Genomic DNA, 27295 nt, shown 5'->3' with positions numbered 1-27295 from the left:
GCCTTAATTGCATTGCGCACTTAGTGCAGGCAGACTGTCCAAGCACACAACCAGAGCCTACAGAGAAGGGTAGGTGACTTAGGGTTTCAAAATTTTAAAGCAGTGTCTGCAGCCAGTTGGCATAGTTGACCAGAACCTTTTCTAACTGTAAATGATAAATACATTTTACAAAATTAATTCCAAAAATCCAATAAACAGAGTAACAACAGACTTTGTGGAAGGGGTTTGGTTGTCCAGTTATCCATGCTATTTAAAATGCCTATTTTGAAATAAAAAAAACCTCTAAGATATAAAAATAACAGAAACATATCAGTATAGACAGTGCAGAAAGTAGTTGACAGAAAATCCTACTGATCAAGCCTAGATGTTGCACATATGTTTTAAATGGGCAATTATGGGCTTGTGCAAATAATGAACAAGAATATCTTCTGGAAAATTGAAAGTATGAGAATGCCTCAACAGTGTGTTAGGCAGTTGCGAGAATCAGAAATGAAACTGTATTTATTAAAGAACATACAGAAATTCTGGAGTGGAAAGTATAGTAACTGGAATGAGAGGCTCACTAGAGGAATTGAGAAAGTCTGAGCTGAGAGCAGGAAGAGTCAGCATATTTGATGTTAGGCCACTTGTGACTGTCCAGATCAAGTGAAGTCTCACGGACTTCAAATATCATGAAGTGAACCAATGAGCATATAACAAGAGTCGAGAGAGGAATGAGAAAGAAAATGACAGTTAAAAAACAGGGAAAAGGAGTTTGGAAAAAATAATGGCCTGTATAAAATCTTCAGTGCACACACACTAAGTAGAATAAAATCCTTGTGACCCATACCTAGGCAGTGTGGTCACAACACTGAGAGGTTTTCTTAATTTGTGACTGTATCTCATTTTGTCTCTTGAGCGACCATTGCTCATTAATAAATTGGATTCCCAAGGCTGTATTCTTTTCATGTCTCCACTATAAGAAGCAATTGTGGGTAATTACTTTGCACTCTCACTTTATTGAGATTGCAAGTAGAGAGTCTGGAAACTGTCCTCCTGTAGGGAGTTTGGAAAATAGCAAGCTCAGTACTCCAGTGTGTCAGATACATTGCAGTCACTTTGGAATGCTAATTCTGAGGGATTGCTGTGATGAATGAGGTAAACTTGTAAATCTCATGTCATTTGTTGAAAAAAAATATGTGTACATGTATGTATATATGTATATATATATACATATATACATATATGTATATTCAGTATACTTTAGGTGAATTCAAAACATGTTCTATAAGGAGTATTAAGGTACAATGAGAAATTAAGGTGGGGATTTGGGGTAGTAACCTTGTTTTTTTGTCTTGTTTCTTTCAATTAATCATTACTCTTACAGTGTTTCCATAGAGCATTTTTTTCCTTCTATGTTACACAGTCAGGTGTGCTTTAAAATACTTGTGTAGAATTTTTATTAAAAGTTCAAAATCACTATTCTATTTTTAAACATTTAGATTTGTTAAATAAAGTTTTTATTGATGTGTAAATATTTTATGAGCTTTTTAAAATATTTTAGTATTGAAGGTTGATGGGATTTTAATTGAAAACTCATAAAATTTCACCTTAACTTGGAAGTCAGCTCTTATATTGAGTTCTAAATATCTTACAAGTTTATAGATTTTTAATGCTTATTGAATGTCAGGACAGCTATGCAGTTCTCAGTGTGCTTGCTGCAGTTTGTGAGGAACCGATTTCAAACTCCAGCACCCACAAGCAAGACCTTCTAGAAAGGTCTGCAATCCCAGCTGTGAGTGACCTGACGTCCTCTCTGGCCACCTTAGCATATACAGGTACACATCAAATAACCCCTTCCCCTCTGAGTTGCTTTCGGACATATTGTTTCACCACAGTAATAGTAAGCTTAACTAAAACATATTCCTTTTCTAATAGGTCAAAATCAAAATTTCATATTCACAAGCATGAATAAATTAATTAGTAAATAAATAAATCTTGAAAACTCTTTGGAGGTGGTAATTTAGCAACCACAAATTGAAGATGTTGATTTGTGGGAATTTTTACTGAAAAGTACTTATCTATTAGTCTAATGTAAATTATAAGTTTAAAATTTATGTGTAGCTTAAATGCAAAGCATACCATAAAATGGCTGAATGTCATATTAGTGTAAGGTCAAAACTCTGAACCACATCTGTAAGTCTATAAATTCAGGCCAAAGTACTGGAGCATACTTTGTGATGGTTAAACTGTGAGATAACATTGACCATGTTAGTAACAGTCACTGGCATTGGAGTGTTGTGCTTATCTTTGGAAGTTCACCTATATTGCCTGCTCTTTGTATGAGAATGGCATATCTGCTTTTCAGTGCTCTCTTGGTATTTTGCTGCAGTTGAATGGCCTTAGCCACCTTCTCCCCTAACTCTGTATCCCGAAGTTACATATCAGCTTCCAAAATCTACTATCAGGTTAGTTAGAATGTCACCAAAATTTATGGCTATTTTCATGGTTTCTAGACACAAGTACTCAGAAATTCTGTAGACTCAAATGATCAAAAACCAATTTGTATCTTATGAACTTCTCTCCTATTCACATTGTTTTATCAGAGCTTTATTATCATGCTTTATTCTGCTTATAATCTATATTCCAAAAATAATATCTTGAATTATGTCTTCCTTATTCCTAATGCTACAGTTTTTCATTAGTCTTATACTTTTCATATGAGTTTTATTTTTGTTAAAGCTTTAGCTATGATTTGAACTCATTTTTCCTGGTGCTTCTCCTGGTACTATTGAGATTCAATTCTCAACACTAATATAATTCTTTTAATTTTTAATATTTGGATAGTACAAGAGTATTTTTAAATTTTGATTATTATGTGTTTGAAGGAATATTCTTTCCCTAGTTTTCAGATTAATTTTTTTAATTCTTGAGAAAACTTGGCAAATAAACAAGCAAAACTAAATCTAGTTAATACATATAGTAATGATTATACTGTAACATTACTTTGTTATATATGTATATTTTGCCTATTTAAATGAATATTGTACCACTCAAAGTTTGAATAAAAAGATGTTAAGTTTTTCTGATTTGAAACATAACCTTCAGTATAATCTAATCAAAATAAAAGGGGATAATAGTTTATTAGCCTCTTGAAGTATGGCAAAATGGTTCTGAAATTAATCTGGAAAAATTAATGTAATCATGTTTACACCCTGGTACTATTCTGCATTCACGAGATTAGCAACTGTTTAACTACAAACCCAAGAGCTGAGCCTATCACTGGAAACCTTACATGATTGTTCACCCTCATGTGGGGACAAACTTGCAGCAGACTTGATCTGTGTGCATGACAGGATCACTGAAGAAGCCCTCCTCCATGTTTTTCATTAGCTGGTCGTAAGGGAGGTTTCCTGAACTCGGTGCTCATGTCCAGGTTGCAGTTCTCTGTTTAATTTCTTACCAACATAACCTTTTAAAATACAGAAACAAACATCAACAATTTTAATAAATACCTGTACTGTAAATAATCATCATCTTGAAAATGATCTTAAGTTATTCCAGGATGTGGTGGTACACACATTTAATCCCAGCACTCAGGAGGCAGAGGCAGGTGGATTTTTGAGCTCAAGGCCAGCATGATGTACAAAGTGAGTTCCTAGATAGCAGTAACTACCAAAAAAAATATTTTTAAGACTGTGTGTATGTGTGTGTTTTACTATTAGAATTTGATAACATTTTATTCTAAAAAAAGACTTTACTTTAACTTTTGTATAATTGGAGTTGAACTTTTAAAAAAATATTTATTTATATCCCACTCACCTTGTGTGGGTTTTCTGTTTCTGCACCTATATGTACACTCTCATGCTTGACACACTGTAGGTGTACAGTTAAGAGGGCAATTCGTTATCTCCTTCTGTTATATGAGTTCCAGGGATCAAATTCAGACTTGTTATCAAGCACTTTTATGTATTGAATCATCATATGGTTTGCGTTTCCCTGCTGACTAAGGATATGGGACATTTCTTCAGGTGCTTCTCAGCCACTCAATATTCCTCAGTTGAAAATTCTTTGTTTAGGTCTGTACCCCACTTTTAACAGGGTTATTTGATTGCCTGGAGTCTAACTTCTTGAGTTCTTGTAAATATTGGATATTAGCCCTCTGTTGGTTATAGGATTGGTAAAGATCTTTTCCCAATCTGTTGTTTGCCGTTTTGTCCTATTGACAGTGTCCTTTGCCTTACAGAAGCTTTGCAATTTTATGAGGTCCCATGTGTTAATTCTTGATCTTAGAGCATAAGCCATTGGTGTTCTGTTCAGGAAATTTTCCCCTGTGACCATGTGCTCAAGGCTCTTCCCCACTTTCTCCTCTGTAAGTTTCAGTGTATCTGGTTTTATGTGGAGGTCCTTGATCCACTTGGATTTGAGCTTTGTACAGGAAGATAAGAATGGGTCAATTTGCATTTTTCTACATGATAACCACCAGCATGAACCAGCACCATTTGTTAAAAATGCTGTCTTTTTCCACTGGATGGTTTTAGCTCCTTTGTCAAATATCTAGTGACGATAGGTGTATGAGTTCAGTTCTGGGTGTTTAATTCTATTCCATTGATCTTTCTGCCTGTCTCTGTACCAATATGGACCCAGATTTAACAGTTTAAAGATCTTTTCATCCATTTTGATTAGTAGCATATGCACAATTACTGTATAAAAATAAATATTTCTGATTTTGTTCTTAAAAGTGGAGATTAATATTTATCCATTAAAAACTTACAAGAATTTCTAAAATAATTAAAAATAAACATAAAAAATTGCTAATTTCTTATGGCACACTGTGGTATAGTTAATAAGTATATCTTTTTGAAGTAAACACTTGACAAAATTTACAGTTAAAAATTCACAGTTTATGTGTGATTTGAGAAATATGTCCTGAGGTAATTTAAATGTTTTGGACATTTCTTCATTAAAACACCAAAAGTATTTAGAATGACTTTTTTTAAGGAGAATAATAATTTTTAAGGAAATAACAGGATTGTTTTTCTTGTATGTTCCGTGAGAGCTAGCAGTGATTAATTAGTGGAGGGATTTATGATTGCTTTAGGAATGGGTTGAGTGATATAGATAAAATCAGACAGTTTTTTAAAGAAGTGGGGTTGTTTTCATGTGTCCTGAACAAAACGGCGGGTGCATATAGATGTTGTATTTGAGCCAAATCGTGTTGTGCATATTCAGTGATAACCGTGAAAGTTTCATTTGCTTTCTTATGTGCACATGAAACCTTTTAATTAGTTGAATATCTTTCATTACAGAAACACCTGCTACATTTTCAGACACTGTAAAGGAGAAGGAAGCACCAACCCCTGGTGAAGATATTCAGCTAGAAAGCTCAGTTCCTCACACAGATTCCGGAATGGGAGAGGAGCAAGTGGCTAGCATCCTGGATGGGGCAGAGCTGGAGACTGCTGCAGGTCCTGATGCAATGAGTGAACTTTTATCTACTTTGTCATCTGAAGTAAAGAAATCACAGGAGAGCTTAACTGAACATCCCAGTGAGATGCTGAAACCTGCACCATCCATATCTAGCATTAGTCAAACCAAAGGTATTAATGTCAAGGAGATACTAAAAAGCCTTGTGGCTGCCCCAGTTGAGATTGCTGAATGTGGCCCTGAGCCTGTTCCTTACCCAGACCCAGCACTGAAGAGAGAAGCTCACGCTATTCTTCCTATGCAGTTCCATTCCTTTGACAGGTATGTACTGACCTTGTAATCCTCAGGGGCCTACGCATGGCAAGCTCTGTGAAGTTATGAAACAGTAGGAGGGTCTCCAGAACATCTCATTCATGAATGTTGGTTCTTACTCCAAAGACTCTGCAAATGGGGAACATAGCATTGGGTCAGAATCTACTTCTGAAGAATGATCATACACTGAGGAATCTATTTTTTTCTTTTGCTTTACTTTTCTCAATATGAAATAGATAGAATAACTCTGTCCAAAATCAATTCTGATTCTCAAATTCTATTATACTCTTATAAAATATTATAATTATATTATAGATTAAGTAACTTCCATTAAGTAGCCACAATGAATTTTTATTCTAAATTAATCTTTACTAAAAAGTACAAAAAAGGATTGTATTTTTGGTTGTTAAAAAAAGATTGTAATTCTTTCATCAGTATAAAAGATTTAGATATTTGAAAATAAATATTCTTGTAAGGCATTTCGGACATAACTGAGAACCTGTCCCTTGTATCTACATTTAAATAGAAAATCATTCAAAAAATTTGAAAGCAACTGACTCCTTTTTTTAACCCACTTTATATGTAATTAAAGTAGTTCAGATAATCAAAGTAAAATAATATAGATAAAAAGAATCATTGCATTTAATATATCTTACAATTTAAATCAAATACAGTCTTATAAAAATACTGCAGGTATTCACTAATTACTGATAAGAGCACTTGCTTTTTGGTTTTGCTATATAGTTTAAATTATGTTTCTATGTTGATATGTAAACCAAAGAAGGTATAGGTTTACTATGTAGACTATTTGTTACTGATTTTTTAAAGCATATCTTCATACCAAAAATTTGTGTGTGAGAGATTATAGATAAGCAAGTGCTGTCATCTTTAGTGGTAAAGATTTAATTTATGAATAAGTATTTCTTAAGCTAAAATATCAAGATTAATATTAGGCAAAGAAGAATAAGCATTATTAAGATATTACTGAATAGTTAAGTAATGTCACTTTCACAAATAGTCATATAAAAATGACTATTAAAAGTTTCTAAGAAGGGGCAAATTATAAGACTATGAAATATAGAAAATGCTTTCCTGTTATGAATAGTCTTGATTAAATAAATAGTTGTTAACTCTGTTTTCTCATGTTTATTCAAATGGTGATTGTTCCTTCGGTATTTCACATTACATCTCTATTTCACATGTCCAATTTATGTTTACAGGATATGAGTGTGTTTATGCATATGACTTAGTGCCAATCTATGCCTTTTTCTATGTACATGTAAGACTATCAGTGTCTCTATATTAAATAACACAAATTAGTAAGCTAATTGAAGTTGTCTAATTTAATTTTAAATTATATCTTTACTTTTTTGTCAAAATACAAATGAATAAATCCAGGTAATTATTGAGATTTGCAGAAGAGGATTCATGATAATTAAGCAAAATATTTTTGTGTTGATTTGGATTCTTATTCAGATTTTTTATTAAAACTTACAGCTGTCACCTTAATGGCCACTACTCTTAGTTACACAGCATTTATACTTTTCAGAATGTTATTTTGGAACACTGGGACTTTACCTGTGTTCCTGGTAGCATTTGTGCAAAATGCAATAGGAGTGAAATCATTATTCAAAATTGTTAACAAGTTAGAATGAAATGGAAGAGCACAAAGCATGTTTTGCATGTTTTTATTCTTTTGAGGAAGAGTCTCAGTGTAGTTAATATATGCAGTAGCTCAAGTCCTAGCAAATGTAAATGATGAGGTGATATTGATGAAAGGAGGGGATTGAGGTCTCAGGGGCACTGATGACGGATTGAACAGAAGCGGCCTTGCGCTGCACGTAACTCAAGTCTGTCGTCTTCACTGCTCAAAGCCATAATGGGAGGTGGCAGTCTGAAATGAGTTGCCACGGCGAGGAGTATTATTTTTGAAATGCTTTCACACAAATCACTAGGCCCTGCATACAACTTAGTTTCATGCTTTAATGTCATCAGGAGGCACAAATTGGTGTGTCTAATTGTTTGCCACCTGCCAGCAAAATGAGCTGCCAGCCAGCCAGACGGGTTTGATTGTCTGTCAGCCATTCAATAGATTGAGAGTGACAACATCAAAAATGTAACTTCAAACTCTGAAGGCTTGAGCAGCTTTGCAGAGACATCATCCCCACAAGAACTCCTGGACTGCTGCATTTTCCATTCTAGTTCCAGAATATTGCTGACAGTTACCTATCTGTCCTAAGGTAGCTAACTGGAATTGCACTATGAGGTATTTGGTTTTACTATTAGTTGAAATCACGGTAAACTCAGTTGCTCAGTTCTTTAACTAGCACTGTGTAATTGTCCTGGAAATCACTTGTGACACTCCTTTTGTTAACTAACTACTTACTGGTCTGTTGCAGTCATCGCAGCGATGTGTTTCTTAGGCTTACTTTCGACAGTAAGTTTGGAAATGACGAACATAAACAGCTGTAGAGACTGGGGTTCTCTTCACTCATCTACACTAGCTGTCTCTTCCCACTTAGGGCAGAGCCATGGAGAATTTTGATGTTTTAAAGTTTATAATTTTTAATATGTAAATAGTAACATCAAATTTTAGAAATGCTTAGGTCTAATAAAACAAACTTATTTTTTAGAATTTGATATTTCTTTAAATTGTTTATGGTATTCTTTATATAGATGTTTTTTATCTACTTATATAGTAAATGCTGGTTCCTTCTATTTTCTCATGGTATCAGTGAAGATTTAAAAACGTGTCTTTGATTACACTGAATTACCAAAAGATATATCTCCCGAACCACCCTTCCGTAAGCACAGTGTGTATGGAGATTGTACAAGATTTTTATTGTTGAATGAAAGCATTTCTGATGGTTTTGTTTCTAACAGCCCTCTGGAAATGCATACAGCAAGTTACAAAATTCTCCAGCAACAGTGCATCTCTGGTAGATTTACTGGCAGAGTGGTTTCTTAATAGTTCTAATCAGGCAAGCTACCACTAACTGCACCACTGTTAGCTTTTCGCCAAATCTGCCAGTAGAGCTTTGGCCTCACCTACTTGCTTTATTAGCTAAAATTAAATTCTGTATTACACACCTTTAGCTTGGGAAAATAATAAATGAAAAAATGTGATTTTTGATACATTCTTATTGTTAATCTTCTTTTAAAATTTGTTGTAAATTTAGGCTATTTTAGAAAGCATGCTATTTTATGGCTTCCTTGACTAAGAGAAGCCATTATAGTCAATATTATATAATATATGAATCTTTTCTTGTTTTACAAACTTGTTTAGTGTTTGAATCAATGTAGCCAAGCAAACTAATAATGTATTTTTCCCCACTTTTTAATATTTTGCCTCCAACTTGCTTTCTTTTCTAAAAATGAACATTCCTAAAATAAAATCTGTGGCTAAAATAAGTAAGATCAAATAAACTGTTTACTTAAAGTTTTCTAATTTGAACAAAATATAAGCTTAGTGTATGTGCATTCTCACTTCATTAGATTTTTAACATTGGATTTAGTGCTCAAAATAAAAATACAAACCATATATGTAACAAAGAAATGTTCACAAGTAGATCTTAACTTCTTTAACCACAGAACTAAGGTTGTCTTTAAAAAATATAATTATTGTGCTGGTGTTGTGTTCCTGCTTCTTCCCGTTTGTTGCAGGATCTATTTTGATTATATCATTTGAAAGAAAAAAAAGAAATATATTGAAAATTATTTATAAACCTGCCAGCTTTTACCAGTCAAATATTCCATTGTAATGTCTGGAGTGGACTGGGGGTGATGGATTTGACTATGTGGCTGTACTCTATTCCCTTTGTTTTTCCTGGCGTTTACAGAGAGTTAAAGTGAGTTAAATAATCTCTTTTCAGTGGTGCATTGGTGAAATACTGCTTATACATTTTACTAGTATTCTCCAATACTTTTATCAAGTATATAACCATAATAAATGAAGTTTCCCATCATCAACCCAGTACTATCTTAGGAAATTCAGTAAACAGTTACAATTCCTAAACTATTTAGCACATTATTTTTTCACATAGTTTCTGGTTTTTAGACAAGCCTTTTTGGACAAAATGTGATAATCTAGGACTGAGTAAACCTGGCTATTCTATGACCTCTGTATAAGCTGCTCTTGCTGTTCCTACCCACTCTCCTGTCTATGCCGTGGGTGTCCTCCACTGCAGTTAAATCTCTGCATAGTTATGCCAGAGACATTTTTCTACTTTATTAGTTTTTTTCTTTGACAGTTTCATAGATATCTGGAATGCATTCTGATGATTCTCACAGCCTGCCCTCCTTCACCCCCCTCCCACCCTTGTCAACCACTCTCTCCTTACTAGTCTGTTTTTCAGATGCATGACTTGATTTTGGTTGTGACCTATTTAGCTCAAGCAGACCATCTGTGAGGGTACTGGACCTATCCACTGGAGGGGTCCTGGTGGGGTCCCAAGTGTGCATATGACAGAAGACTGTGAAGCCTCTGCTCCTTGAGTCTGACAGTGGTAAATAACCCAGCAGTGAAGAGTGGGCCTCTGGCCCCAGCCTCCACTGGTGCCACTGTTCATGATCCCATTTCATGCACTCAACATACTTGCTGAGAATTTGTGATTGCAATGGCTTTGTTACAGCCTCTCTGCCTGTCTCCTGCTTCTGTGTTTGTTTCCAACCCAACATCTCCATTTTCCCCGAGTCTTGGAGCAGGTGGTGTATATGTCTTATTTAGAGGTCAGTACTCATCTGTTATTTATTCTTAGCACCCTGTACATCATGAATCTTGGTCACTGAAAAGTCTTCTATCATTAAAGCTGAAAGGAGTATATGTTTGCATATAAACCTAAATATTTAAATGGCACTTTGACATTGTTCCAACTTAGATAAGCAACTGTATTTCATTCTCCTCCAGAGCCTATCACTTCCTGTGGGTCTTTAGTAGGTATTACAGTACCAGGCATAGATTCTTTTGTGTGAAGAGGACATCAATTTTAATTAGACAGAAATTATTTATCCTTATAGCAGCATTGCTATTGTTTCACTAGTGAGCACATCTTGCTTGGCTAGTTCATCTTGTGGTTCGTAGAGGTCACGAGCAGGTAAGACCATCAATATGTTTTCTCACCCAGCAGTTTGGATAGCACTCACCAATACTGAAAAAGGTAGCCAGCAAAGAGGAAGCTTCTAGCTCAGCCCAGCTTGATTTTTCTCCACCATGCAGCCAGTGTCAGTGATACACTGTGTGATGAGATCTTATCATCTACTTCTTAGAAGCAACCAAGAGGAATGGCAAGAGCCTGGATTAGTTTCTAAATCCTTTGAAGCTTGGATTAAACCATTGGGGGAGACTGTTGGCCCATGTTTTTCTGAGCACCAATTACTTTATCCATTATTTTCCAGTCTCATCCATTTACCTGTGAATTTCATTTCTTCCCAGCTAAACAAAATTCCAATGTGTATATGAAGCATATTTTCAGTCTCCACCAGTTGATGACATATAGCCTGATTCCATTTCCTAGCCATTGTGAATAAAGTGGCAGTGAGTAGTGATAAGTAAATATCTCTGTAGGAGAACATTGGGTCTTAGGCATATATTCCCGGGAATCAAATAGGTTGTATTCAAATACAACACTTCTATTTGAAGTTTTTTGAGGAATCATCACACTGATTTCCATAGTCAATGTACTAGTCTGTACTAATACTGACAGTTAATAAGGATATTATTAGTCTTCTGATAGCTGTATAACTGGCAAAGAATTTTTTGCTGTTCATTCAAGATAACCATTGGTCCCAGTGGAATCTTTAAACCTCCCTCTGAAACTTTACAACTCAGGCCTCCATCATCTGCATTGCCCTCAATACTCTTTATCTACCAAGCTCCTACAGAACATCCCACTGAACTCTCAACACTCACTGGCTTTTCTATTTAAAGTCCCAATATGTACCACAATCTTTCCCAAAACATTGTCAGGCCTATGACAATAATACCCCACAATCCCGCCACCAGCTTTTATCTTTATGTTCTGTTGCGGTGAGGAGACATAATCACCACAGCAACTCTTATCTCCCAACAAACAGCATGGTAAGGGCTGTCACAGCAATACCCAATCCTGGTTTCACCTTTTCTTAGTTGGGGTTTCTGTTGCTGCCATGACCAAAGAGCATGTTAGACAGGAAAATGTTTAATGGACTTACACTTCCATATCATAGTCTATCACTGAAGAAAGTCAGGACAAGAAATCATACAGGGTAGAAACCTGGATGCAAGAGCCGTTGCAGAGGCCATGAAGGGGTGCTGCTTACTGCTCATGGCTTACTCAGCCTCCTTTCTTATAGAACCCAGTACCACCTGCCCAAGGGGTGCCCCTCCTATAATGGACCCCACCCACATCAACCACTAATTAATAAAATGCTCCACAGGCTTGCCTATAGCTACATCTTAGGGTGGGAGGCATCTTCTCAATTGAGGCTTTCTCTCTGATGATTTCTGCTTGTCTCAAGTTGACACATATCTAGCTGGGACACCCCCATCTATTCAGCTGCCTTTTCATTTTGTTGACTGTTCAGTTACTGTTTAGGTTTTTAGTTTCATTAGGTCTCATTTATTGGGCCTTTTTTACGAATTCAAAAACAAAAGGGACCTTTCTATCTTCTAGTGTCTTCCTCAATTTCTTTTTTTCAGAGATTTAAAGTTATTATTGTAGAAAACTTTCATATTCTTGCTTAGTCTTACTCCAAGGCATTGTTGTTGTTGGCTATTGTGAAATGGAGTTGTTTACCCTGATTTCTTTCTCAGCATCTTTGGTATATATTTATTAGTATATACAATGAACATTGATTTCTGTGTGTTAATTTTGTTTTCTCACACTTGTTAAAATGCTAATTTAGTTATAGTAGTGGTATGGGTAAATCTGTACGGTCTCATCTCTAGAACTTGTGTCAACGGCAAACAAGAGTTCTCTTAATTCTTTTCCTATTTGTATCTCTTCTGTTGTTTTCTCCTGTTTTACTGCTCCAACCAAGACTTTGATTACTATTTTGAAGATGAGTCAGGTCTTTGCATAGGGTGGTCACTTTCTGCAGGGCGAGCCATAAAACTAATGTTGATAAGGGGTCCTGGTGAAGGCCTGGGGTGGGTTGGATTTCCTAAAGGAGAAAAAAGGAGGCCCTAACCACAAGAAAATTGATCATGGAGTCCAATATAAGAAAAAGCATACTGGGACCTAAGTGGCCTAGAGAAGAGAAATGATATATGCTCCTGGGAAAAGAAAGCATGTGGGTATTAGTCAGTCTCCAAAGAAGTAAGAAAGGCACTGCTGGGGCAAGGATGGCACAGCGTGCTAGGAAGGGCTGGGTGTTAGCTTTCCTGGGTTAGGAAAGCTCCCTGTCCAGCCTTGGGGGTACAACAGTACTATAGGGATCTTAGGCAAGAGAAATATCCAGATTTCTGATCCTAGGCAAACAATTTGATAATATTAACTAAAACAATTTGTCTTCAAAAATTAATAAAGTTATTGATGAAGAAAAATATGTGTATAATCTGTCAAATTCAGCTTATTTTTGTTAAAATAAGTTGAGCCCTTGTGACATGGTCATTCCAGCCATTTGAGCATACCTTCCATTGCAAATTAATTGGTACATATTACATAGCTTTCATGGGGCTGCTTATCCTAACTTGATATTTTCACATACAGGGAAGTTTTATCTTATTACATGTCTTTAGATGTTTTAAAAGTTACCATATTTTCTATATATTTTTTGTCTTTTCAAGCTTCATAAGATGGTTTTCTTGATATTCAGTTGTAATTGTCCCATTAAGATATATTCTTTCCAGAGTGGTTGTACCAGTTCCTCAGAAAATTGGAAATAGTACTATCAAAGGACCCAGCTGTACCACTCCTGGGCATATACCCAAAAGATTCTCCAACATATAACAAGTATACATGCTCCACTATGTTCATAGCAGCCTTATTTATAACAGCCAGAAGCTGGAAAGAACCCAGATTTTCCTCAACAGAGGAATGAATACAGAAAATTCAGTACATTTACACGATGTAGTACTACTCAGTTATTAAAAACAATGAATTTATGAAATTCTTAGACAAATGGGTAGAACTAGAAAATATCATCCTGGAGTGAGGTAACCCAATCACAAAAGTACACACATGGTATGTACTCTCTGATAAGTGGATATTAGCCCCAAAGCCCGGAATATACAAAATACATTTCATTTCACAGACCAAGTGAGGCTCAAGGAAAAGGAAGACCAAAGTGTGGATACTTCAGTTCTCCTTAGAAGGGGAAACAAAATACCCACGGAAGTAAATACAGAGACAAAAGTGTGGAGTAGAGACTGAAGGAACAGCCATCCGGAGACTACCCTACCTGGGGATCCATCCCATACACAGTCACCAAACCCAGGCACTATTGTGAATGCTGAGAAGTGCTTTCTGACATGAGCCTGATATAGCTGTCTCCTGAAAGGCTCTGCCAGATGCTGACAAATACAGAGGTGGATGCTCACAGTCAATCATTGGACTGAGCACAGGGTCCCCAATGGAGGAGTTAGAGAAAGGACCAAAGGAGCTGAACGTGTTTGTAAACCCCATAGGAAGAACAACAATATGAGCCTATCAGACCCCCCAGAGCTCCCGGGAACTAAACCACCAACCAACGAGTACACATGGAGGGACCCATGGCTCCAACCACGTAGGTAGCAGATGATAGCCTTGTAGGGCATCTGTGGGAGGAGAGACCCTTTCTTGGTCCTGTGAAGGCTCGATGCCCCAGTGTGGGGAAATGCGAGGGCAGGGAGGCAGGAGTGGGTGGGTGGGTGCTGGGTAGTGGAACACCCTCATAGAAGCAGGGAGAGGGAAGATGGGGGTACCGGGAAAGAGAATGACATTGAAATAAAGGAAATATCCAATTTACAAAAGATAATATTCTTTCTTGTTACTGCTGAAATACAAAGCCTCAAACTTATATGGACAAGTGCAGAATGTACCAGGACTATAGCTTCTTTCATGCTGCACCAGACCCGGACTGTGTCAGCACTTTCAATGGTTCCAGAGTAATATGAATAGTATGCAGGTGCTGTGCCAAGCACTTTGACAGCAGTTTTATACAGTACAAATGATTGGAAATTTCAGTGTAATGGTGAAGAGAAGTGAGTTGACAGAGACTCACATGCTCTATCCCACCCACACAGACAGAGGTTGTCAGGTCTACATCTCTAACCCAGGCTGGGACACTAGAGGATGTGCTCTCAACATCCTCTAGTGCTTTACCTAACCCAATGGGATCACTGGCTAGCTTCAAAATGCTGCAGGTGTTGGAGATTTATGCTGTTCATAAACTTTCATTACAGAATTTTCGTACTTAGGTTTCATGATATTTCTTGTAGGTTCTACATAGGGTAAGATATTATGGATAACTGCTGCAGGATGCTATAGAGAGCTTGTTCATGGAAGTCTGCCTGTAATTGATAATTACAGTGATGTTTTAGTCAGTAATCTGCGATGCTATTTCTCCTGCCATTTATAGATTCACCTTACAGCGCTGCCAACCAAGTGTGTGGTGTGTGCTCGCGTGCGTGTGTGTGTGTGTGTGTGTGTGTGTGTGTGTGTGTGTGTGTGTGCGTGTGTGTGTGTGTGTGTGTATGAGTGTGTACTTACAAATTGGTTAAACTGGCTGGCTAGCAAACCCCAGGAACCCTCCTCTCTCTACCTTCCTAATGCCAAGTGTTGGGCTTACTGGAGCCTCATTGAGCCAGGCATTGTACACAGCTGCAGGGTATCCCAGCTCAAGTCTCTCTGACAGCAAATGCTTTATCAACTGAGCCCATATTTCTTTATCACCAAAAAAAAATTTTAGAAAAGCAGAAAAACATGAAATAATTTTACTAATAAATTATTTCTATTTTAAGAATTGGTGTTTATGTTTCCTTGATAGAATTCCAGTAAAACAGCAGACTTCATATGATTCTTAATCCTAGAGAGAAGTTTTGATGATAAACCAACTGTATCAGTATTTTCTCCTTTTCTTACCTTTATGTTTTGGGAACTAGATTCCTTAGATCCTTTAGGTAGGAAGTCCTTTAGGTGGTAATAGTTATTAATAGTTCTAAGGTACCGCACAGTCAGTCAAGCCATTCTGAATACATCCTTCCTTCTTTAACCTCCCAAGTTATATGCGAGTGAGTACATCTTTGATAGTGAGGAACTGGGATTAGAATCCCACACCTAGAGGCTGATGCCATTCATCTCTTAATTCTGTGGTGTCCTGTGTATTCGATTTAAAATGTCATACTTCATCTTGGAAAAGTAAATGGAGACACTAGCTGAGGGCACACCAGGGGTGGATTAAAAAGACAGTATGTGTTTTAGATGCTCATTTAATTTTGCCATTACCACCAAAAATGAGAAAAACAATATCAGTAGAGAGAGAGTGGAGAAAATTTTATGGCACAATCAATATCATTTAATATTATAATACCTTTAGTTTTAAAAAGTTATATGAGCCCATTAAGAACAATAATCATAAAAATAAATTTTCAACATTGAAATATTTAATGAATAAATTAACAAAATTGCCTTTTTGAAAAAGAAGGGTTTATGTTAAAGAAAGATGAGAAGTTTGGACTTTAGAATGTTGTGTTCATATAGTTTCATCAAAACTAGTGGACTCAATTTTCATCAGAATTGCAAAGCAGGTTACAAGTATAGCTCTTCACTTTGTGGAATTATTGTTACTTACTTCCCTGCTACAGAGCGGCCATGTTGATGGCCTCTGATTTTACCTTTCTGAGAGTAAAAATAACAGCTTAACAGAGACAGTCCAGAAAAACAAATAAAAACATAATAAAAATGGACATATTACCAGTGAAATATATGAGCTTTAAATGACTGCACTGAAGATGTTTACATTGTCAGTGATTATTTTTCATGCTTTAGAACTTAATGCATGTCATGAATCTTTTTCTGTAAAGTCAATCATAGTTGATTAGTGCTTTGGACATATTTATGAATTGAAATTTAAATTGATATAAGTTTTGAGAAATAAGCCTTTATAGTACAAAAATACAGATGCTAATTATATTTTATAAATTCAGGTTTTAAAATTATGCAATATCCGCATATGTTCATCATTGAAGTTTAAGATAGTAAAGTGTCCAAAAGATTTCTTAAGTTAAATTCATTTGAAATTGTTAAATAGATATGCGAAAAAGTTAACTTCTATGTCTCTAAAGTTAAGGCACAAAAGATAAGTGGTACTTTAGCTATATATGCATGCTCTCCTCTGAATGTTTTTGAGTTATAGATAACTATTTTGATGAGAGAACCAAAATTACAAGCTGTTCACTCCCAGGTGTGTTTTACTATCTCACTTCATTTTTCAGCACAATATTTGCCACTTTGGCTGTCAACATTTCTTTGTTGTTATATAATTTTATGACAAATTTCAGCATATACGCACTTAACGGACTTTGGGGAGTCATGTCTCTCCTTTCACCTTGCTGGAAAGAGAGGGTCTTGTTTATGCTGTGCCGCATTGCACATGAGCTTCTGGGTGATATTTCTGTCTCCAGTTCCTATCTTGTCTCACAAGAGCTGGAATTACAGATGCTTGCCACCACGCTCTGACTTCTTTACTTGGGTTCCAGGGCTCAGGTTCTCCAGTACATGAGGCAAGCATCTTAGCCCAGTAAACCATTGGTAGTACAGTTTTATGGCCTTTTTACTTGCATTTGACTTTGATATGTGGTTATTTTTTGTTTGCCAATTTAAAAGATTTATAAACTCCAGGTTCTACGCTAGTGTTTACCAAATACATTTTCACAATAGAAACTTCCCAGTCTTTGTTTAAAATCTGCCTTTCTTTCCCCAGTGATGTTGGGTTTGCAAATGAACAGTGTGGAGGGTCAGAAAAGGGAAGTAAAGACTGGTGAGAGGGCGCTGAGCTGAGCTGGAGTTCCACTGTGGGGACAGGCTTCATCTCAAGTTTTGGTCTTGTTTTCTGTCTTTCTCTATAGGAGTGTGGTGGTGCCTGTAAAGAAGCCACCTCCAGGTAGTCTAGCTGTCACCACTGTGGGAGCCACTGCTGCGGGAAGTGGGCTGCCAACAGGCAGTACCTCAAGTATATTTGCTGCCCCTGGAGCTACACCAAAAAGTATGATTAACACGACAGGTATCGTCCTTATAGACTTTTGTGAAGCTTCATCCTTTTTTCTCTGTTTGCTGTATCTTCATTTTCCCATTTGATTTTAACAACCAAAAAGCCCAGTACATTTATGGTTAGTTTAGTCTTCAGTGTGCTGTACCCTGTCTGACAAATTCTCAGAGTCCGTTGCTGGCTCTAGGATACAGACACACACTGGTCATCTCAGGAGACACTACTGGCTTTTGTTTTGAGTTGTCTCAAAACATCATACTCTACTTTCAGGGCAAATCAAATTATTGGAATACATTTGAGGAGCAAAAGGTGATTTAGACACTGGAGAGTGACAGGTTAAAAGAAAACATATAAAGCATGTCAAGGGGCATGTGCTAGAACATAGAGTTTTCTGACTGAACCCTAAGATATATCCTTTGCTAAATCCTTCAAGGAAAGGCAAAATTCCCTAAGAACCTTGATGAATGCAAGAGCCTCAACTTTATTAAAAGAGTATATGAATAAGGACTATTACCTTACACTGAATTAATATGATAGTTATAACCTAAGAATATAAATTAATTCATTGTTCAGCTATTTTCTATGATTCTAGAAACCACAAATTCCAAATCACTATAAAAATTTAAAGCCTGACTAAAATCTGTCCCTGTCTCTGTCTCTTTGTCTCTCTCACTGTCTCTGTCTCTCTGTCTCCTCTGTCTCTGTCTCTCTGTCTCTGTCTCTCTGTGTGTGTCTCTCTCACTATCTCTGTCTCTCTCCTCTCTCTGTTTATCTCTAACTCTCTCTCTGGCTCTCTCATTTACAGAAATGTTCCTGTTTATTATTAGCTAAATAAATCCTTACCCAAATCTTTGTGATTCCATTTTAGGTATTTAGACAACGCAAGATGACCCTGACTTTTCTTCCCTGACTATAGTAGTCTTCTGTTCTCCAAACTGTATAGCCTTGAACTTTTCCATTTATTATCATTACTTAGATTCTTCCCATTTCTATTGATTTTTGTAGCTCTTTTTTTGTGCTTTCTGTATCTATCTTGTTTGTCATGCCACCTGAGTCTGACATATCATGAACCACACATTTATGGGGTGTAGTAAGTAGAACACTCTCTTAAGCATGTGTACTTGTCTCAATCAATGAGCAGCATTATGGCATTGTAAAATTTGTAAGTTTTTTCAGTTTTAAAAATATTATAGTATAGTAGAATCTAAACTTAAGGATGTCTTATAAATAAAGTCCTCATTTTTCCTATGACTGCACTAAAATGAAAAGATTAAATTAACTTTTGTCCTTGTATAAGACATTATACTTATAGTTTATTTTTTAAAATTAGCATTTGATGTATAACTAAGTTTTTTGATAGTATAAAATATATACTAAGTAAAAATTAAGACTTTCTCCTTAATGACCTTCTTCTTTAATACTTTATCATATATAGATAGAAGTGTGAGCTATGGTTTACAGATTAGATATTGGCACATGGCACTGCATAGCTGTTACAATAGAAATCCAATGTGCAACTCACTTTGTTGGAAATAGCATAACATATAATATTTAGGAACACTAGATGTCCCTCAACTCCACAGTTCTTTGATGTACTCACATGGCATATTTTAGAAATATCTTCTCTAAAATGGCATTTTCATATCATTGAGGAAAACTCAGTATTTAAAGTCAGGTACAGTTGAACCCAACATAGGCTTTCTGAAGGAATCATTTCATCACAGTCAGAATTTAATCCTGCAAAATGATAAAATTATGCTCCCAAGTGCTCTATAAATTATGCCTTAGAGCGTGAAGTCTAAGAATATTACAACAAAGTAGTAAAAGGGGGGAAATTTTCACATTTAAATTTGCATTGTTTTATCAGCCTCACTTAATGTAGAATTTTTTTCATGTGTTTATGTCTTTTATTTATACCCATTTGTAACATGTAATTTTGTTAAATTAACATAAATGAATCAACTGAATTTTGATATAACATCCATGGAATTTATTAATATACTAAAGATCAAATAATTTTAATTATCAAATTCTTGTTAGAAATTTTGATGATATGTTTTGAAACTCAAATAGAAATGAAATAATAAAATTATTGTGTTAAATAAATTTATATTTAAAACTAAAATTATTATTTTGGGTACAGGTGCTGTGGATTCAGGGTCCTCCTCCTCTTCCTCCTCTTCTAGTTTTGTTAATGGTGCTACCAGCAAAAATCTTCCAGCTGTACAAACCGTAGCCCCAATGCCAGAAGATTCAGCTGAGAACATGAGGTATGCATAGTGATTTGTTTCTTTTACCAGTTTTATTGTCCCTCTTTAAGATACAGTGAAATATTTGGTAGTGGGTTCACATGAGATAAGCCGTCTTGGGAATATTATCTACATACTCTTTAATATATTCATAACTCTGCCTAACCATGGTACTTGGGGAAATTACTAAAAGCCAGTGTTATATATGCAAATACAAACTGGGGGGGTCTCAATTAAGACTGCTTACAGGACTTTTAGTTCTTTGTTGTGTAGTACATACTGTCATTCCAACTACTGTTGAGATGTGCAAAGGCAGCATGGTAGGAATCGATCATCTCTGATAATAACAGTTTAAACCATAAGCTTTGAAAATAAATCTGTATAATTTTATGTAGTCCGTACTGTTGGACCACGAATACTGAAGACTACTTTGTTTGTTGTGAGTGCTGACTCGCAGAATGGGCTGCCCCTCATTATAAAGTTTATAGACATTTAGAATTTTCCAGTTTTTATCTATTCCAAATAATGCTGTTATATAAGTGATATTATGGGCATCTGTTATTGTCTGGGTGTACTTTGTGCTACTGTGCATATCTGTTAAGCAAATAAACTATTAGAGTGGAATTACTGCCCAGCTTTTGCATCTACTATGAATACACTATGCCAAGTTATTCTTTTTCTGTGCATTTATATGAGTTTACTGACTTGGCAGCCATTTCACTCTCATCTTGGGTCATTTTTACAATTTTTCAAATCATTATTATTATCAATATGGCCTTGATCAATTTTTTGTGTGTGTGTGTGTGTGTGTGTGTGTGTGTGTAAATTTTCACTTTATCAGTTCTCTTTTTTTTTCTGGCTCATGATTGCCTTGTTTGTTGTTGTTGTAAAAGCCCTTTCTCCAGATCTTTCTATTGAGGTGTAGAATCGGCTAGAATTGGTTTTGTGACTCGTGTGTAAGAAGAACAGGGATAGGAAGACAGCCAGCCCTCATTTGAAGACCTCTTTATACCATGATCTTCCACATCTGTCATAAATCATGCCTCTATATTCTTAACTTGAGGATCTCAATCAGTTCTGCTCTGCCTGTGCACCTACTAAGCTGACACAATTAGCTTCAGGTATAGTAATGGCAGAAAGGGCCTTGAGGGAGGTCTTTGCCTCTTTCTCATGAGAGAATTGTAATTGTTCTCAGTGCTTCCTATTCTCTTGGAACTTTCAAATCAGGGTTCAAATGTCCCTGTTAAAAACAACTGCTGTTTTCCACAGAAAGGAGTCTCAGAGACAGTCTCTGCAGTGGACTGGACCTTTACTTCTCTTTCACTGTTGTTATTTCCAAACTGTGGACATCATATACTCCTTCCAAAATTTAGTTTTTTTTAAAAACTAATAAATAGTTCTTAGCTGTGATGCTTCTTTTCTTTGTATAATTATTAATGTTTCTGATTTTATTCATTTTTTGTTACTTTTATTTTTCACAGTCCAGTCTTTGCCCTCCTTCCAGCCCGCCCTTCCACAGTTCTACATCCCATTCCTTCTCCCACTGTCTCCAAGAGGATGGTCCCTCCCCCCAGTCTCCTCCAGGCTTCCCACTCTCTGGAGCCTCAAATCTCTGGGTTAGGCACATGTGTCAGGGACCTTGTACAAGCTGGTGTGTGCTGCCTGGTTGGTGGCTCAGGGTCTGAGGGAGCTCAGGGGTCCAGGTTACTTGAGTCTTTTGCTCTGATTATGGAGCCACTCTGCTCCTCAGCTTCTTCCAGCCTTTCCCTAATTCAACCACAGGAGTCCCCAACTTCAGTCTATTTTTGGGGTGTAAGTATCTGCTTCAGTCTTAATTAGCTACTTGTTGGGCCTCTCAGAGGGCAACCATGCTAGGCTCCTGTCTGTAAGTACACCATAACATCTGTAATAGTGTCAGACCTGGGAACCTCCCTTTGAGATGGATCCCAAGTCGGGTCGATCACTAGACCACTTTTCCTTCAATCTCTTCTCTATTTTTGTCCCCTGCAGCTCTTTCTCAAGTTAGTTTTCATTTCAAGTTTATTGGGATTATTTGTTTGTATTGCTGAAATTCAATAAAAATGACTAGAATGCACATTTTAATAAATTTTTCTAGTATATATTCTGGTAAAACCACATTGCAAGTTAAAATGAAAGGAAATTTGTTACCTCAGAAATTTTTAAATCCTTATGCATAATTAACCCCATCCCTGCCAGCAGCATGTGCTTTTCAGCTTTTTCTTTGAGATTTTACATTCACGTGTTTTAAAAGGGTGGGATCATACAATGTGTACTGATTTTTGTCTGCCTTCTTTAATTTGGTTTATTGATTTGTTGATTCACTTATCTCTTTGTGACTATTCTATTCTTACCTAGATTCAAGTATTATTCCATTGTGTGACTCATAATGAGTGTATCTATTTACTCATTTAGAGACATTGGAGTTATTCCAGTTGTTATATTTCAAATAAAGATTTAAAATGACTAAGTCCTAGGTTTCCCCAAACGTTTTATTTCTTTCTGTTCAGTAACCAACTAAGAATGAAATTGCTGGATGGATAGTAAGTAAATGTTTAAAATCATGAGAAAATGCTAAGCCATTTTGCAAGTGACTGTCGTACTCTCTGGGGCAATATATAAAGCATCCTATACTTTACATTTGTCAGTGCTTGCTGTTGTCACAGTGAGTGTTTACAATAGTGGGATAATTATATCTCATTTGATTTTATTGCTTCTCAGTGGGTTTGCCTGTGTTTATGGGTCATTGAACTCCTCTGTTTTTCTTATAATATGTAGGAGTTATCAGTATAGTCTGCATAAATGTCCTTTGTTAGCTTTGTGCTTGCCATTCTCTCATTCTCTTAAGTTGATTGTCTGAACCATTTCCTTTGTGATTTATGATTTCTATAATTACTAAATTATCTTTATCAATCTCTAAAATCTTGTGTTCTGCCTTTTGTCCTGTAGTTTCCCTATTGGTGGCTAGGTTCTGATCTGTTTGAGGCAGTTTTAGGGAAACAGCTAGGTGAATGCTGAGGTTTGCTCTTAAGTACATTATTTGTTTTATTTGTTTCTGTAAACAAACAAAATTGGTGATAGTTCATTGTGGCTTAGATCAGTGGATAGATTATTGTGGCTATATTGATCCTCTAGGTTTGTGGAGCATTAGTATTTACTGTGGACTATTTCTTTTCATCATCTGTGCTGTCAGAAACTCAGATCTTACAGTTTTTATTGTAGCAATCTTGTACTTTTTATGTACCTTTAAAATACCTTCCATGTCTTCAATGGTGTTCTGAATTAGGCTATCTCTTTGATATTTCTTTCAAAATTTGTGAATTATAAGGCAAACAGACAATGCACAGGTAGGTTGAACTCTTCATTATATAGAATTACAGCAAATGAAAGTAAATTATGCAAGTGGAGGGCAAGTCATGGTAGGTGCCACTAAAACAGGAAGGACATTTGTATGTACATTTGTTACATGGAGACAATTGGGTTTTGTCTATTGATTGTATGTTTTGTGAACTTTTATATTCCCCTTAATTAATATCATTTCTTTAGTTATTTATACTAATTTAATTTTTATTAATTATAATAAGTTATTTAGAACTTTAAAATACTACCTAATTGATCTGTACTTTCTATAGATTCATTGCTATTTTTCATGGGATAAGATTACACTATGGGAAGTACTGTGTCCAGTTTTCTGAGGAACTGCCAAACTGATTTCCAGAGTTGTTGTACCAGCTTGCAATCCCACTAGCAATGGAGGGGTGTTCCTCTTTCTCCACATATTCGCCAGCATCTGCTGCCACCTGAGTTTTTGTTCTTAGCCATTCTGACTTGTGTGAGATGGAATCTCAGGGTTGTTTTTGATTTTCAATTCCCTAATGACTAAGGATGTTGAACATTTCTTTAGGTGCTTCTCAGCCATCTGAAATTCTTTGTTTAGTTTTGTATCTCATTTTTAATAGGGTTATTTGGTTCTCTAGAGTCTAACTTCTTGAATGCTTTGTAGATATTGTATATTAGCCCTCTGTTGGTTTTAGGATTGGTAAAGATCTTTTCCCAATCTGTTGGTTGCCGTTTTGTCCTATTGACAGTGTCCTTTGCCTTAGAGAAGCTTTTCAGTTTTATGAGGTCCCATTTGTCGATTCTTGATCTTAGAGCAGAAGCTATTGGTGTTCTGTTCAGGAAATTTTCCCCTGTATCCATTTGTTCGAGGCTCTTCCTTACTTTCTCCTCTATAAGTTTCAGTTTATCTGTTTTTATGTGGACGTCCTTGATCCACTTGGACTTGAGCTTTGTACAAGGAAATAAAATGTATTGATTTGCATTTTTCTACATGCTAACCACCAGTTGAACCAGCACAGTTTGTTAAAAATGCCATCTTTTTCCCACTGGATTGTTTTATATCATTTGTCAAAGATCAAGTCACCATAAGTGTGTGAGTTCATTTCTGGGTCTTCAATCTTATTTCATTGATCTTCCTACCTGTCTCTGTACCAATATCATGCAGTTTATGTCACAATTTATCTGTAATACAGCTTGAAGTCAGGGATGGTGATTACCCCAGAAGTTCTTTTATTGTTGAGAATAGTTTTCACTATCCTGGGTTTTTGGTTATTCCAAATGAATTTGCATATTGCGCTTTCTAACACTATGACGAATTGAGTGGGAATTTTGATGGGGATTGCATTGAATTTGTAGATTGCTTTCAGCAAGATAGCCATTTTTACTATATTAATCCTTCCAGTGCATAAGCCTGGGAGAATTTTCCATCTTCTGAGATCTTTAACCCAGCTATACCACTCCTGGGCATAAACCCAAAAGATGTTCCAACATATAACAAGGACACATCTCCACTATGTTCATAGCAGCCTTATTTATAATAGCCAGATAGATGTCCTTCAGAAAAGGAATGGATACAGAAAATGTTGTACATTTACACAATGGAATACTACTCAGCTATGAAAAACAATGGCTTCATGAAATTCTTAGCCAAATGGATAGAACTAGAAAGTATCACTCTGAGTGAGGTAACCCCATCATAAAAGAACACACATGGTATATACTTACTGATAAGTGGGTATTAGCTCTAAAGCTTAGAATTTTCAAGTTACAATTCACAGATCATATGAAGCTCAAGAAGAAGGAAGACCAAAATGTAGATTCTTATTAGAAGGGGTAACAAAATGCTAATGGGAGGTAGAAGGTGAGAGGGACTTGAGGGGAAGACAGGAGGGGGAAAGGGGAGAAAAGGGAAGCAGGATCAGATAGGAGACGAGATAGGATGATTTACCAGTGGTCAGGAATTTGAACAGAGGCAAGTCCCAGATGCCAGGAAAGCAAGAGGCTCCTAGGACCCAACAGGGATGAGATTAGCTGAAATGCCTAACAAAGGGGAGGGAGAACCTGGAGAGACCATATCCAGTGGTTAGTCAAGACCCCCTTTTGGGATGGGGCCACCCACTCCTCTCCAAATTCTTAACCCTGAAGAGCTCCTGTCTAAAGTAAATATGGGGACAAAGTGTGGATCAGAGACTGAAGGAAAGACCACCTAGAGACTCCAACACCTGGGAATCCATCCCATATACAGACACCAAATCCAGACACTATTGCTGATGCCAGCAAGTGCTTGTTGACAGGAGCTTGTTATATCTGTCTCCTGAGAGGCTCTGCCAGAGACTGACAAATACAGAGGCAGATGTTTGCAAACAACCATTGGACTTAGCATGGGATCTCCAATGGATGAGTTAGAGAAAGGACCCAAGGAGCTGAAGAGGTTTGCAGCCCCATAGGAGGAACAACCAGTACCCCAGAACCAATATGAACCAACCAGTACCCCCAGAGCTCCCAGGGACTAAACCACCAACCAAAGAGTACACATGGTGGGACACATGGCTCCAGCCACATATGTACCAGATGACTTTAGTCTGGCATCAATAAGAGGAAAACCCTAGGTCCTGTGAAGGCTTCTTTCCCCATTATAGGGGAGTGCCAGGATAATGAGGTAGGAGTGGGTTGTTGGGAAGGGGAGCATCCTTATAGAAGCAGGGGGTGGGGTGTGGGAGAGGGGGAATTAGGAGGGGAAACCAGGAAAGGAGATAACATTTGAAATGTAAATACATAAGATATCCAATAAAAAAATAAGATTACACCATTGGCAGTTTTAATGCTAGTAAAATGTGAAGGCTCCATAGCAAATGTTTAAAGGTATAAGGTAATATGTAAGCAGGAAATGATAGTTATCTTGCCAGAAAGGTAATTCAGGCACTTTTTTCTTTTCTTTTCTTTTCTTTTCTTTTCTTTTTTCTTTTTTCTTTTTCTTTCTTTCTTTCTTTCTTTTTTTTTTTTTTTTTTTTGACAACTAAAGGAGATAGTACTAATACTACTTGACCTTGATTCAGTAAAGAGTAAAGAAAGATTGCAGCTGTTTTTATGGCGCAGTGCTACTGTATAGAGGACATCAGTCAATTCCTGGCTTCACGCCTCTGAACATCAGTAAAAACTTTTACTCAATTTCTCAAATAACTCTTCAGAACACATCTTTGGGAGATGAGTGACATAGAGCCCACGGCCACTTTCTTAGGTGTCTTTTCATTCAGAGTCATGGTCCAATGCCTGCATTTTGTTCAAGGATTTTAAAAGGATGGGATCTAACAATATGTACTAGTTTTTGTCAGCCTTCTTTCACTTGACTTACTGATTATTGATTCACTTGTCTCTTTCCTTCTGTATCTTTCCTTATGATTGTTCTGTTTTATTTAGTGCCAAATATTATTTCATTTTGTGTTGTCACCAAGCACGGTGTGGTTTGGTTTTGTCCAGCTCTTCTACTTTTTTTCCTCAAAGCTGCAGGAGGAGCTGCTGCCTCACAAAGGACAGGAATGAAGTTATTTTTTTCTAACTGGTCATCCCACATTTGAAAGAGGGTTGTTAGAAATCAATTAGTTTTTAAAAAACAACAACAAAAAAAACCACCGATTTCAATTGAATTATATCCATTCATGTGATCTTTTATCATGAAAGATGTAATATTCATATATTTCTCAAGTTATATAAGCACAGTTTGAAGTCTACTAGCTCATCATTTGAAGCCAGTTCAGCTCCGTATTTGGTCTTTTTTTTCTTTTTTTTTTTTCCTTATTAGATATTTT

At 36.4% G+C, this 27295-nt stretch overlaps 1 protein-coding gene and 1 non-coding gene across 6 annotated transcripts in view; both read left to right on the top strand.

The window, feature by feature from the left end:
- Positions 1-27295, top strand: part of Nbea (neurobeachin) — a 551294-nt gene that overhangs the window by 191273 nt on the left and 332726 nt on the right. For 4 of the 5 annotated variants that reach the window (XM_031373880.1, XM_031373884.1, XM_031373881.1 and 1 more), the window contains 3 exons: positions 5289-5727; positions 17744-17898; positions 20027-20153. In XM_031373880.1, the coding sequence (XP_031229740.1) occupies positions 5289-5727; positions 17744-17898; positions 20027-20153 (721 nt within the window). The remainder of the gene's footprint in view (positions 1-5288; positions 5728-17743; positions 17899-20026; positions 20154-27295) is intronic. The other variant, XM_031373883.1, reaches the window with a different exon arrangement.
- Positions 16417-16549, top strand: LOC116094536. The gene has a single exon (XR_004120177.1). It is a non-coding gene; the product is annotated as a small nucleolar RNA SNORA69 (small nucleolar RNA).

Source organism: Mastomys coucha, unplaced genomic scaffold (genome assembly GCF_008632895.1).
Source record: "Mastomys coucha isolate ucsf_1 unplaced genomic scaffold, UCSF_Mcou_1 pScaffold16, whole genome shotgun sequence".
Lineage (NCBI taxonomy): Eukaryota > Metazoa > Chordata > Mammalia > Rodentia > Muridae > Mastomys > Mastomys coucha.
Note: the sequence above shows the minus strand (reverse complement) of the source record. Positions and strands in the feature narration are given on the sequence as shown.